The 14,311-nt window shown below is 35.6% G+C and overlaps 1 protein-coding gene across 50 annotated transcripts in view; it reads right to left on the bottom strand.

Annotated features, from left to right (window-relative positions):
- LOC125659504 (CAP-Gly domain-containing linker protein 1-like) overlaps positions 1-14,311 on the bottom strand; it is a 68,698-nt gene that overhangs the window by 17,861 nt on the left and 36,526 nt on the right. For 29 of the 50 annotated variants that reach the window (XM_056145929.1, XM_056145923.1, XM_056145915.1 and 26 more), the window contains 9 exons: positions 13,356-13,423; positions 11,220-11,308; positions 9,408-9,573; positions 8,953-9,168; positions 7,033-7,050; positions 4,989-5,192; positions 3,790-3,927; positions 2,394-2,488; positions 1,241-1,361 (listed from right to left, as the gene is read on the bottom strand). In XM_056145929.1, coding sequence (XP_056001904.1) covers positions 1,241-1,361; positions 2,394-2,488; positions 3,790-3,927; positions 4,989-5,192; positions 7,033-7,050; positions 8,953-9,168; positions 9,408-9,573; positions 11,220-11,308; positions 13,356-13,423 — 1,115 coding nt within the window. The remainder of the gene's footprint in view (positions 1-1,240; positions 1,362-2,393; positions 2,489-3,789; positions 3,928-4,988; positions 5,193-7,032; positions 7,051-8,952; positions 9,169-9,407; positions 9,574-11,219; positions 11,309-13,355; positions 13,424-14,311) is intronic. The other 21 variants (XM_056146001.1, XM_056145967.1, XM_056145991.1 and 18 more) reach the window with 1 other exon arrangement.

Genomic DNA, 14,311 nt, shown 5'->3' on the forward strand with positions numbered 1-14,311 from the left:
TTAGGGCTAAAATTAAGAATTTTATAACTGAATTAGGGCACTCAATCAGCTACATGTATTTCAGTGAAAGGCTAATATGAGCAAAAATCTTTAAAGATACTGAGCAGTGAATAAAGAACAGACTGATTGATTCAATATTGTTAAAGATTCCTCTTGAAAATATTTCACTCATATGGAGATGTCACCATTACCAGTGAAGGGCTGCAAAATTTAGACCTATGCTCGGCGTTAATGGCCTTTGAGCAGGGAGAGATTTTTATCGTACCACACCTGCAGTCACACAGGACCTCGGTTTTTGCGGTCTCATCCTAAGGACAACCCCATTTAGTTGCCTTTTACGGCAAGCAAGGGGGTACTGAGGACCTATTCTAACCCAGAGTCCCCAGTTATGGAGTCCTTGTAAAACATCTACTGGTATTTACATAATACAATGTACACACATGTGCAACAAATGTACCATATAAATGATTGTTTAATACATGTAACAAGCAAGAGGCAAAATTTCTGTCCTTAAACAAGAGGCCCACAGGCCTTATTAGTCACCTGAGTATCCATGAAAAGTATCACTAGCCCCAAGGGCTATAGAATCTAGAAAAAATGTCCTGTTCTGCACATCTAAGCTAAATTCTAATATTCAGCAACAGTATAAAACAAGATGTCTTTGTAAAACTTAATGCCCCGGAAAGTGCCTATACTGATGAATTGCTTTTCATAAGATAACATATGTAACACTAACACTATATGACTATTTTGGATCCGTCCTGAAGTCAAAACCCTGCAGCTGCGAAATTCACAATTTTGCTACTTCCTAAATATCAGTGATCAAAGCTGAATAAGGAGGAATTCTTGCATTAAGAAAGCCAAGAATCCTTGCTAAAAAGTACACTTATACAGCTGTACAGTGTCATCTATAACTAGTCAATAGACAAAGTCTTTCTACACAGGGTGATCCAAAACTCATCAACAGGCTAAGTCTGCTTATACAGTGTCATCCAAAACTTGTCTGCTTATAGTGTCATCCAAAACTTGTCTGCTTATACAGTGTCATTCAAACTAGTCTGCTTATACAGTGCCATCCAAAACTCATCTCCTTATACAGTGTCATCCAAACCAAAACTTGTATGCTTATACAGAGTCATCCAAAAACTCGTCAACAGGCAAAGCCTGCTTATACAGTGTTATCCAAGAACTCATCAACAGGCATGTATATAAATGGAGTTAAGCATCAAAATTAACCAACCCTTGTTCTTTCTTCAGCCACCAAGTTGGCAAAGGTCAGTTGTGCCTTCATAGTGTCTCTCTCTGCCTCCAACTCTAAATAAGCTTTCTGTAGATCTGACATGGCCTTCTGACTCTCCTCCCTAGAACAAGTAAACAATAGGTGTGGAGGTTTTTGTTTTACATAACTAATTCTTTGTGATAACTAACATTTCTAATGGAATGTCAATGTTCACATTCACATACCATAGCACACTTAAGGTTAGCATAAAATTAACTATTTCTATCGCATAATAAGTTCACACTAAACTAGGGCTGCAATGGGTACCTGAAATACCCCCCGAAAACCGTTGGTCATGTTGTTCGGGTCGAGTTCAGTTCCATTTTTCCGGCTTTCAGTACAAGTCCAGTTTTTAATGATAGAATCATTATTAGAAATCCATTTAAATAACATGGCATCAAAATCTAAAGTGTGGCTGTATTGTGATTTATTGTCCAATGATGGCATTGTAGATAAAACAATAACATTATGTAAGATACGTCAGACACATTCAAAATATGCCACAGGATCAACATCGTCAATGACGAAACATTGAAAGCATGGAATGGAAATGAGTGGAAGTGACAATGCTGTGTCTAGTACCATGGATGTCAAATCTAAACCAGAGTACATGCCAATGTCTGAGTGTTTTCAGGCTGTACTTACAGTTGCTGTGAGATAGCCTCACACTGAACATGATGTTAATGTCTGAGTGTATTCAGGCTGTACTTACAGTTACTGTGAGATAGCCTTACACTGAACATGATGTTAATGTCTGAGTGTATTCAGGCTGTACTTACAGTTACTGTGAGATAGCCTTACACTGAACATGATGTTAATGTCTGAGTGTATTCAGGCTGTACTTACAGTTACTGTGAGATAGCCTTACACTGAACATGATGTTAATGTCTGAGTGTATTCAGGCTGTACTTACAGTTACTGTGAGATAGCCTCACACTGAACATGATGTTAATGTCTGAGTGTATTCAGGCTGTACTTACAGTTACTGTGAGATAGCCTTACACTGAACATGATGTTAATGTCTGAGTGATTTCAGGCTGTAGTTACAGTTGCTGTGAGATAGCCTTACACTGAACATGATGTTAATGTGTGAGTGTTTTCAGGCTGTACTTACAGTTGCTGTGAGAAGGCAGAAGAGGCTGATTCTTCCTGTGAAACCTGAGCCAGTGTTTCCCGCTGCACACTGATCTCTCCCTTTAATTTGTCATTCTAAAATGTAACAATTCTAAAAATAATGATTTTTGTTATTATACTTTCATGCAAAATACTAGACTCTGACTGGCCAAGAAACATTTGAAAAAGCATAATTCTTCCTTGTGGTGGTAAAAGCCACACCCTCTATGGTAATAGTATCTAGCGATGAGAACCATTACTTCACAATGGGTGATATTATAAAAAATTATCATATGCATCAAATTGTGCGCTTACAGTTCATCATAGATTTCAGAAAAATATTGTTTGAACATTTGAAATAGATGCGATTTGCATTGCTTCAAAGTGACACATTGAATGAAGTTGATTGATTAACAGAAACAAACACCAATCAACAGCTTGGCAGGAACAGTGGTACCTAAATATACTGTGTAACTATCACAACAGCTTGGCAGGAACAGTGGTACCTAGATATACTGTGTAACTATCACAACAGCTTGGCAGGAACAGTGGTACCTAGATATACTGTGTAACTATCACAACAGCTTGGCAGGAACAGTGGTACCTAAATATACTGTGTAACTATCACAAAACCATTTTCAACTGTTACTCTTAAATAATTTCACCATGTTGATATTTTCTTGTTCATTGTTTATGACAAAATCTAGCCAAAAAAAAAAGAAGAAAGAAATGCAGTTGAATTTCTGTCCCTTGTTGTCTACATCCAATAACTGTATGAGATTCTGTACCCCGGAGATTCAATCAAAAGACCAATAACAGACAGCATTGTGGGTATTTCTGTTCAGAGAAATGGCTTAGGTAAACGGATTATTGGTAGCACTTTGACAAAACATCGGGTTGCGTAAGACTTTTAGTAACATGACAGCAAGTGTTTAGCGTATATGTTACCCACTTAAAAAAACCAAATAGTTTTAATATCAAGAGAGAGGTTTTGGTGCAAATGAACTCAGATATTGATTATCTGTGTTTGATATGGAATCTACAGTATTCCAAGTCGATTGTGAGAAACAAATTTTCCATATATAAACAGTACATGTAATTGAGGGCAACACTGAAAATTTTTAAAATAAAATATTGCCCAATTCATTATTTCTGATTTTTGTCTTATCTTATTTGTATTGTGCAGTACTTCCAATATCAAAATTGCAGACTTGGGATTCCATTGCAATTTCCAGGAAGCATGCTAACTGCTTTCCAGTACTTTCAATACTTTGATTATTCATTTTCACTACTGTAATTCAAATGTTTCTAGTGAATTGATGCTGAATGATGACTTTGCTACACAAGTACTCTCATAGTATAAGAAATCTACAGTGCTGTGTTTATGACTTAAATACCTCTTTTTGTAGTTCTTCAATATGCATGTCCTTTTGCTGTAAGGAGGCCTTTGTTGTAATGGTGTCATCCTGCAAACGGTCCCTTTCTTCTGTAATTTTGGCCTTCTCTTCTGATACTGCATCAAGTTCTTTTTGAACCTGCCCCAAACAATCTCAAGATTCAGCAAATACCCTTTCGTTTTAAATAGGAAAATCAGTCTTTGTATAACTGCATAAATGTCATTCACAAGTTCAATTTTAATCAAAATTGTTTGGTTTTTTTTTTTAACCTACGTATTACCAGCAAGTATAGCAGTAATCAATCAGAAACTTGATGAAGGAAGTTTTCCTGTCCCCTGAGGTTCATTCCTGATAAATTCTCTACTGAGTATATCTCGTCTACCTGATTTTTAGCTTTGTGAGCTTTCTCTACGGAGTATATCTCGTCTACCTGATTTTTAGCTTTGTGAGCTTTCTCTACAGAGTATATCTCGTCTACCTGATTTTCAGCTTTATGAGCTTTCTCTACGGAATATATCTCGTCTACCTGATTTTTAGCTTTGTGAGCTTTCTCTACGGAGTATATCTCGTCTACCTGATTTTTTGCTTTATGAGCTTTCTCTACGGAGTATATCTCGTCTACCTGATGTTTAGCTTTATGAGCTTTCTCTACGGAGTATATCTTGTCTACCTGATTTTCAGCTTTATGAGCTTTCTCTACGGAATATATCTCGTCTACCTGATTTTTAGCTTTGTGAGCTTTCTCTACGGAGTATATCTCGTCTACCTGATTTTTAGCTTTGTTAGCTTTCTCTATGGAGTATATCTCGTCTACCTGATTTTTAGCTTTATGAGCTTTCTCTACGGAATATATCTCGTCTACCTGATTTTTAGCTTTGTGAGCTTTCTCTACGGAGTATATCTCGTCTACCTGATTTTTAGCTTTGTGAGCTTTCTCTATGGAGTATATCTCGTCTACCTGATTTTTAGCTTTATGAGCTTTCTCTACGGAATATATCTCGTCTACCTGATTTTTTAGCTTAATGAGCTTTCTCTACGGAATATATCTCATCTACCTGATTTTTTGCTTTGTGTGCTTTCTGTACGGAGTATATCTCATCTACCTGATTTTTAGCTTTGTGAGCTTTCTCTACGGAGTATATCTCGTCTACCTGATTTTTAGCTTTGTGAGCTTTCTCTACGGAGTATATCTTGTCTACCTGATTTTTAGCTTTGTGAGCTTTTTCCACATCCCCTCCCAAGTCCTGCAGCTTCTCCTCCAGTGTATTTAGGCTGGCAGTGAACGCCTCTCTCTCAGACTGTGCCTTTGCGACCTCCACCCTGGCCTGAATCAGCTCAGTGTTGGCGGTGTCCCGCTCTGATTCTAATCGCTTCACCTGTTTCTCTGTTTTCTCTTTTTCAAACTACAATTCAAATTAACACAATTTCTGTACATATTCACACATGTATTTTCATAAACCACAAGGGCACATGAATGATGAACAAATGAGAAATGAATGGATATTGTTGTATTGAATCTCTTAAAATGGTTTAAGAACACATTAGCATCAGTTAGGATTAGAAGCAATTTACTCAAAGTTTAATTAAAGCATCCCTAATAATTTGTACAATTTCTTAATTCCGCAATTGGTCAATATTGTGTCATATAAAATGAAATGTTATATTGTGTTACATTAATACTTGAAGGTTACAATTTGAATTAATTTAGTGTTGGGGTATAATTAATTAAATAATATTTCATAAGTGCAGTACCATATCATTTCAAGGTGTATCATTTTATGCTTTGTTACTTTTTTCACTTTCTAAATATGTATACACTTTACTTTGTGTGAGGAGAAATATACCGGTAACAAGGAAATTATTTGTGGAATGAAATTTACAAGATGGATGTAATTTCAAACAAGAGCTCTGCAAAGCAGACCATATCTCCTTGCAATGAATGTCTGCAAGCTTTTTCTATGAAGTCCCAATAGTTACCTCAACCTTCAACCCCAAAATCTTACTCTTTTAATGACAAAGCTACATGTGAAGTATCAAATCAATTGAGCCAAACATGTGGCCTGTATATTGTTTACAAGCTTTTTCTATGAGGTCCTGTATTGACCTTGACCTTTGAACTCAAAATCAATAGGATTCTTTCTCTCTTGATAATAAAGCTACATGTGAAGTACTTGTTGATAGTGGTAGAGCGTTCGTTTCGTAACCGGGAGGTTGTGAGTTCGAGCCCTGCTTGTCCCATGGCTGCGTCAAACTAAAGACATTAACATAGGTATTGATTGCTCCTTTGCCAAACACTCAGCATTTAGAAGTGAGAATCACAGGTCGTTCGAATATGACCTTAAAAATGAAGGTCCTGTGTCACGGCAGGCATTGGCACGCTAAAGAACTCTCACTACTATGGCCCTGAGCCCTAAGCATACCTCTGAATTTGTGGTGCTTCACCTACAGCTGGTAACGTCTCAATACGAGTGAAAATTTCTTGACGACATAAAAAACGAACAAACATACTCTAGGAGAGGGATCGTGGAGCCCCCATTTGAATTAAACCCTCCTCCCAAGCTACGTAGAATCTTTTATAAGGCCTAATTCTATAACTTACAAAGGAATACAAAAAAAAAGAATAATTAACCACATATCGAGAACACCACAGGCTACTCTACAAAAAATCAAAGTGAACATGTCAGAGACAACTATTTATACACAATCAAGACATTGAAAAGCAAATTCTGAATCATTTGGAAATCATACTGACTTAAAGATTATGTGCACACAGATTTTTCAAAATGGTGATATTTGAAGCTCAATCACATGCAGAATATCTATCAAATAAAAAAGAAACACAGAGCGGTGTTTTAAAGTCAGATGTGTGTTTTCTTCCAGGGATTTCAGAAATTGTTACCGAGATTTATAACTGAATATTGAATTTGGTCATTAACTTTTGCTGGCAATTTTGCCCACAGAACTGAACTGGTGTTGTGTTGGATACAGAAGATAGAGACTGGATGTTGGATGAGACACTGACATGAGCACACAAAGATTAGAAAGTTGGACTTTTCTCAAACAGAATTTACTTTTCTTCTGCACTTACAAATTCTTTGAACAAGATTAAACTCTACCTTTGGTTTTCAAAATTACAGTATGCTTACATATTTTTTTTGCCACTTTAGATTTGTTAGCAGAAGAAAAATAAACATTGTGATTTCAGACATGGAGTGACCACGCGGGACCTGAGGGACCACCTACCTTCCATGATTTTAGATGCTGTTGGAAAAGCAATAATGTCTTATAATATCATTATACATGTTACACTGTACCAAAACACACACAAACTAACAATAGCATAAAACTTCTCGGAGCGACCTTTACACATTAGTATTTCTGAAATGAAAACATTTGCAATGCAGACAAAATGCTTTACACTGACTGAAATTGCAATGCAAAACTGTGATCATGAAAACTGTAATGATCATGAAAATGCTGCATTAATTGGTGTTGATGTAGGAAATCTTAATGCTTGATTTATATTTTATCTATACATGTAAATATCAAACTTCTTTGTACCCAAGAAAAATCTTTCAAGTTACTTGTAATAAAATGCAGTAAACACACTAGTTGACAATGAATGTTGATGTTCCAAATAGCATGATAAAAATGCTTGCCATAAACTAGCTTTTGTGACAAACCAGCCAATCAATAACTGAGGTGACCTTGCATGAAATGGCTAATAAAGAAATTCCTGATACAAGTGTTCCTTTACACGACACTCTAATCAAGCCTGACCCTGACTCTGACCTACCAATGCAAATCGATTCTTCATCAGACATGTGTGACCTAGTTTCTCCTGAGTTAACCTCCACACCAGCTTGAGTTAGCCTCATTTTGACCTAGTTTCTCCTGAGTCAATCTCCACACCACCTTAACATAGCCTCATTTTGACCTAGTTTCTCCCGAGTTAAGCCTCCACACCACCTTAATCTAGCCTCATTTTTACCTAGTTTCTCCTGAGTTTTCTTCCATACCACATTAAGCTAGCCTCATTTTTACCTAGTTTCTTCTGAGTTAACCTCCACCCCACCCTAAGCTAGCCCAATTTTGACCTAGTTTCTTTCAAGTTAACCTCCCTTCCACCTTAGGCTAGCCTCATTTTGACCAAGTTTCTTCTGAGTTAACCATCACACCACCTTAACATAGCCTTATTTTGACCTAGTTTCTTCTGAGTTAACCTCCACATCAACCTCATTTTGACCTAGTTTCTTCTGAGTTAACCTCCACACCATCTCAACATAGCCTCATTTTGACCTAATTTCTCCTTCATTAACCTCTACACCACCTTAAGCTAGCCTCATTTTGACCTAGTTTCTTCTGAGTTAACCTCCACACCATCTCAACATAGCCTCATTTTGACCTAATTTCTCCTGCATTAACCTCCACACCACCTTAAGCTAGTCTCATTTTGACCTAGTTTCTTCTGAGTTAACCTCCACCCCACCCTAAGCTAGCCCAATTTTGACCTAGTTTCTTTCAAGTTAACCTCCCTTCCACCTTAGGCTAGCCTCATTTTGACCAAGTTTCTTCTGAGTTAACCATCACACCACCTTAACATAGCCTTATTTTGACCTAGTTTCTTCTGAGTTAACCTCCACATCAACCTCATTTTGACCTAGTTTCTTCTGAGTTAACCTCCACACCATCTCAACATAGCCTCATTTTGACCTAATTTCTCCTTCATTAACCTCTACACCACCTTAAGCTAGCCTCATTTTGACCTAGTTTCTTCTGAGTTAACCTCCACACCATCTCAACATAGCCTCATTTTGACCTAATTTCTCCTGCATTAACCTCCACACCACCTTAAGCTAGTCTCATTTTGACCTAGTTTCTTCTGAGTTAACCTCCGCCCTACCCTAAGCTAGCCCAATTTTGACCTACTTTCTTTCGAGCTAACCTCCCTCCCACCTTAAGCTAGCTTCATTTTGACCTAGTTTCTCCTGAGTTAACCATCACACCACCTTAACATAGCCTCATTTTGACCTAGTTTCTTCTGAGTTAACTTCTACACCACCCTAAGCTAGCCTCATTTTGACCTAGTTTCTCCTGAGTTAACCTTCACACCACCTTAAGCTAGTCTGGTCCTAACATTTCTAATCTGCCAGCATCCCTCACCTGTAAAGCTTCTTTCTCCATGGTGATCCTCTCTAGCACCTGTTTGTGGGCCTGTGTCTGTACAGACTGTCTCTCCTGTTCTTCTATGCTGTCCTGCAGTTGTTTTTTAAGTTCCTCTATCTCCTTGATTTTTCGTGAGAGTGCATCTTCATTGTCTTTTTTGTGGTCTTCTGTCATCTTCTGCATCTTTGTCTTTGCTTTTGATAATTCCTTTTGCTGTTTATGGAAAAAAAAAAAAAATATATAATCCATCATTTCTGTCACTTCTATACTATTTATCTAGAATTCAAAATCATGTCTTTATGACTTTTTTGACACTAATTTGGCAATGATAAATCAAACCATTTAATTTTCAAGTTGCTACATGAATTTCATTATGTATTATTTTTCATGTCCCTAAGTAAGTCTCCAAACCAATACAAATATATTGCAACTGTTGAAAAACTTTCACTTACTAATTCCTCAATTTGATTATTCTGGGTTTTAGCAGATTCTTCATATTTAATAATAATGTTTTCCCTTTCCCTGATTGTCTCCCCTTTGAGATTTTCAATTTCATCATTAAGTTTTCCCAATTGTTGAGTAGAATTTGACAAGGCGGCTTGTAGATCCTGAATTTTTCTGAAAAGTGACATCACACATTTAAAAAATCATAAAAAATTTACAAAGACTAAAAACTGTCTTCATTTCATTTTCATTGTTTTCTTTCCATGTGTATGTAAACTTGCACTGTATGAATCCTCACAATGTTTTTGATTGTGTTATGAGATACATTGTCAGAGATGTTCAAAATGAACGAGGTTCTGTGGGACATTGGGTCCTGAACTCCCGTAAGTTTTAGAGGACAAACTGAATTTTTGCTAGTCCCTCCAAAAACCTTAAACACATAAAAAGATGCTCAGACTTTAATCATGTACTGGCTATCTACAATAAGTTAATGATGAAAGACAGTTGTTCAGATGTTTCTAAATCAATAAATGTGTGTGCAAATACAGCATAACTTGAAACATTTTCACGGACATTAGCACTGATAATATTGTACTTTTCACTTGACCTATACGCATTATCTATAGCAATGTTTGAAATAATGTGAGCCTAATCGCTCGAGATGCATAAATTTTGCCATGGGTGAACAAATTTCCCAAATGGACATGTCAAAATTTCTGCTACATAAAATTTAAATGTATCCTATCTATTCATAGTACTGGTAACGGAGCTGTAACAAGCCAAAGAACAGACTTTATCATTGTCAATTTTATAAAATTATACAAGATCTAGATCAAAGTTATGAAAACTGAGTCCCAGTCACTTACTCACTTTCATTCAAAGATAGTAATAAAAGTAATTTTAAAAATGGCAGTTATTTTCCAGGATTAGAGGGTCTTTGGCAGGGCTGACAATTTTACAGGCAGCCCTGCGTGTTGAGCTAGTTTTACAGCGAGTTTCAAACACTCGTCTGTAGGTCTAACTGTTTTGAACATCTCTGCTTTGTATATTGGTATTATTTCTCGTCTCCATGCATAATCAAATAATTATATGCAAGATGCTGATACTGTATCTATTTTACATCATTAATACATGTACCAGTATATAATTATTTTACATCATTAATACACGTACCAGTATATAATTTGGAAAATGACCTAAAATCATATAAATTTGACTACTATTTAGAAACCTCTTAGGCATAAGTAAAGCTATATATTACCCACAACACAATTTCACCCACAAGTCATCAGCAGAGAAAGGCAATTGTAAAAGAAAAAATGTGTCTCTGAAGTTTCACCAAAAGGCAGATTTTTTTAAGCTGTATGAAGGTGTGGAAAAGAACTGTGATATGACAGTCATAGAGAAATCTTCTATCAATTACTTCACATTATTACAACAAATTTAAAATATCTTCAAATAATATTGATAAGAACAAATAAATTAATTATAATAAAACAAAATTAAATATTTAAATTCTAAACACATCTTGACTAAAATATCAAATGCATAATATTTCCCCCTGATAATCCATGCTTTACTTTCCACACTGTGTTAGGCATGGCATCTGAATTTTAGAAATTCTTTTTAGTATTCTAAGGCAAGGTAAAGGTTTGTAGGAAAAACTCCAGGATTAAGCAACAAACCTTTCTTTTTTTCATAAGAGAGAGATATCTGTTAAAGTTAGTGAAAGAGGACAGTGTGCAGCCATATCATATATGTATGAACAAGCAAAGTCTAGTGAAGCCATCCAACTAAATAAGCATTAAATAAAGACTGACCTATTTTTCTCCTGAACTTGATCGTTGAGCATAGATAGCCTCTTTGAGCTATCTCCTGAGTTTTTCATCATTTCACTCATTTGGTGCTCCTGATAAGTAAGGGGAAGCAATAAAGAAAGAAAAATCAAACCAACTTTTAACCATTTTATCAAATTATACTAAATCTTAAAATGTTCTCAAGTTCATGTGCCTACCGACTCTAATCTACTAATGTCCCTTCATGATTATGATAATTATAAGTGTATTTACAGTGCATTCTATAATAAAATGATACATGTGTAGAAATATGAATATGTATAAGATGCAGTGTTGGACATCAAAATATTAATGTGCAAACACTTCATAATACAGTGTTAAATATTCAATTATTTTTTACAATTATTCATTATTATTATGGTTTTGAATATCATAATTTTAGCCTAAAAACCACCGCCATCATCTAAACTAGTTAATGACTACACCAAAAGGAATGGAATTGGAAGGGTAGCACAGATGAATACAATCTACAAGCTGTAACTTCTGCAAACCCAGTAGGCACATGAATTGGAACCAAAAAAATAATTTAAAAAAACATAAATGAAATGAAAACAGAAATGAATTCCATACAAAATGAGGGCGAAAGATGTCTTCCATGAGGTTGAGTCAATTTGCTAGCAGCTCGTGTTTAGCCAGCTTTGTGAAAATGACTAGCATATACAACACCTATACAGCATACCCACTGTGTTTATGAAAACCTCTCAATGTAGAAAATAAATATTCATGGATATACAAAAGAAATGATACAACAAAACTAATAAACATTTACAGCACTCATTCACCACACTGAAGCCATCATCTCACAACGACACACCGATTCACTCTTACAAAAGCCAAGGAAAGGATATATATGTAACATTGATGTCTACATGATATGGGGAGGAAAAACAAATGATACATGGGACTCTGTTCAGTCTCTATCTTTTCTAAATGTTCTAGTTGTATGTGTATAGATATATATAATTGAATATCGTCACTGATTTCAGCAAAAGCTGCCTTCTTTCGATTAACATGTGATGTTATTGTTGGGTATTCATCAGCACAACGATGAAAAGCTCAGAATGAAATTGTGGATGGTCATGGAAAGTGTGAGAACTGTTGTCGACAGATGTGTAAACATGCCTAAATCTATCAAATCCGTATCAAATTTTGCATTTTTATTTCTTTCAAGCATGGGTTTTATCATGACGGAGACAAATATTAAGGAGAAATATCATTTCAGTTTTACCAATTTAAATCATTCAGCTATTGATTTCTTACTCAGAGTGATTCGTAAATCGTTTAACTGTGCTACAACAATGCTATAAAATAGTACATATTTTAAACAGAAACTTGGGATTTTTCTAATCATTATGGAAGACTTAGTTTCATAAACCTTCATTACGCTGCTTCCACCTCTTATGGTGAACAGCGTGCACCAGTCATAGGACTGACAAACAAAAGGTCAAATCATGCTTCAGAAAACAATAATGTCGCACATACCTTGCAATTTCAATAAAAATTATCCTAGCTTTCAATCTGATGTTTCTTTCTTTTGATTCACCTCATTGAAACTCACAGTCACTGCTATCAAATTGAGCAACTGAATATTCATTAAAACTTAATGGTGCTATCATAATGGGTAAAAGCATTAAAACTTGCAATGTTATCAAAATGGGAAACTGGATATTCATTAAAAACTATAGTTTATCATGATAGGTACACTGGATATTCATTGAAATTTATCAAAATGGGTATCTGGATATTTCTTGAAACTTATAGTTTTAACATAAAGGGTAACTACATATTCATTATTTGAAATTCAAAATGCTATTGTAATGAGTAAAGTAAAGGTTGTCAATTCATACGCAAGAAGAATTTAAGTTTAGAATGATTGATACTGTAGTAATGAACATGAGGAAACGTCACAAGAAATAAGGTTTTGTGATTTTGTGAATATACATGGACGGAGGAGCTTCCCCAATAGATCTAAACCATTCATGAATTGGCCTATGTCTGTAGTTGTAACCTAGATATTCTCATGAGTAAAATGCCCTGGTCTAAGGATGACCAACACTGTGAACAGAGCCCCATGACATCACAACAACACTCACTACATACCAAGGTCGTTTTTTCTTCAGTGATTTGATTGTTAAGTTCTTCACTAGAATCAAGTTTTCTTTGCAATTCTGGAGAGAGAAAACACCAGTAAATATATAAATAATATAAAGCTCCTCTAACAAGGGTGGTATAAGGTCGACTATTCCTTCACACCATGCCATCATAACATTAAATGTCTACAATTTTCAAACATTATATTCTAAAGTGAATGCAATATTTGATTACTAGGACTTTGACTCCAAAATATCAATAGTTGGCATCTTTTCCTACCCACCCATACTCTCTAGCAAGTATGAGATTGAAATATGGTATTCCTTTTATAGAGTCCAGTATATTAGAATTGATTACTGATTATGACCTTGGCCTGCAACCTAACCTTGAAATCAATAAGCACCCTCCTCTTCGTCATGTCTTTAGAAGTATCTGGTACCCACAAGAATACTCAGATTTCTCAACAATTGACCCCAACTTTAAAAATTGATAGGATTTAGGGTTTGTCCTCTTATCATCAGAATTAAGATCGCAATTTTGATGCCCCTCAATGCAGTAGTTTGCCATCAATGATGCCCAGTAGAACTTTAAAAATGACCTTATGACCTTGAAAATCTCTCACCAATAGAATTAAGTGTTTGATAACCCTCAGTGCTTTAGTTGCTCTGAATCTTGCCTATAAGGATTTTAAAGATTTTTCTATCCAAACTTTACAAATCAATTGGGTTTGACATCTCACCAGAGGGAAGTATTGCAACCCTTAACTCTATGGTTTCCTCTGAATCTTGCCTTAAGCTAGCTACACAGAGCAACCATATTAAATCTCCACCAAAACTTGTCACACAAGGATAGAAATATCTTCAAACATACTGTCAATGTCTGTGGACTATTTCTATATCAAATACTTCTGGTTATTTCCCTGTCGAGTGCTATAGAGGCAAATTTTTACTTTCGACTTAAAAACA

Source organism: Ostrea edulis, chromosome 1, assembly GCF_947568905.1.
Source record: "Ostrea edulis chromosome 1, xbOstEdul1.1, whole genome shotgun sequence".
NCBI lineage: Eukaryota > Metazoa > Mollusca > Bivalvia > Ostreida > Ostreidae > Ostrea > Ostrea edulis.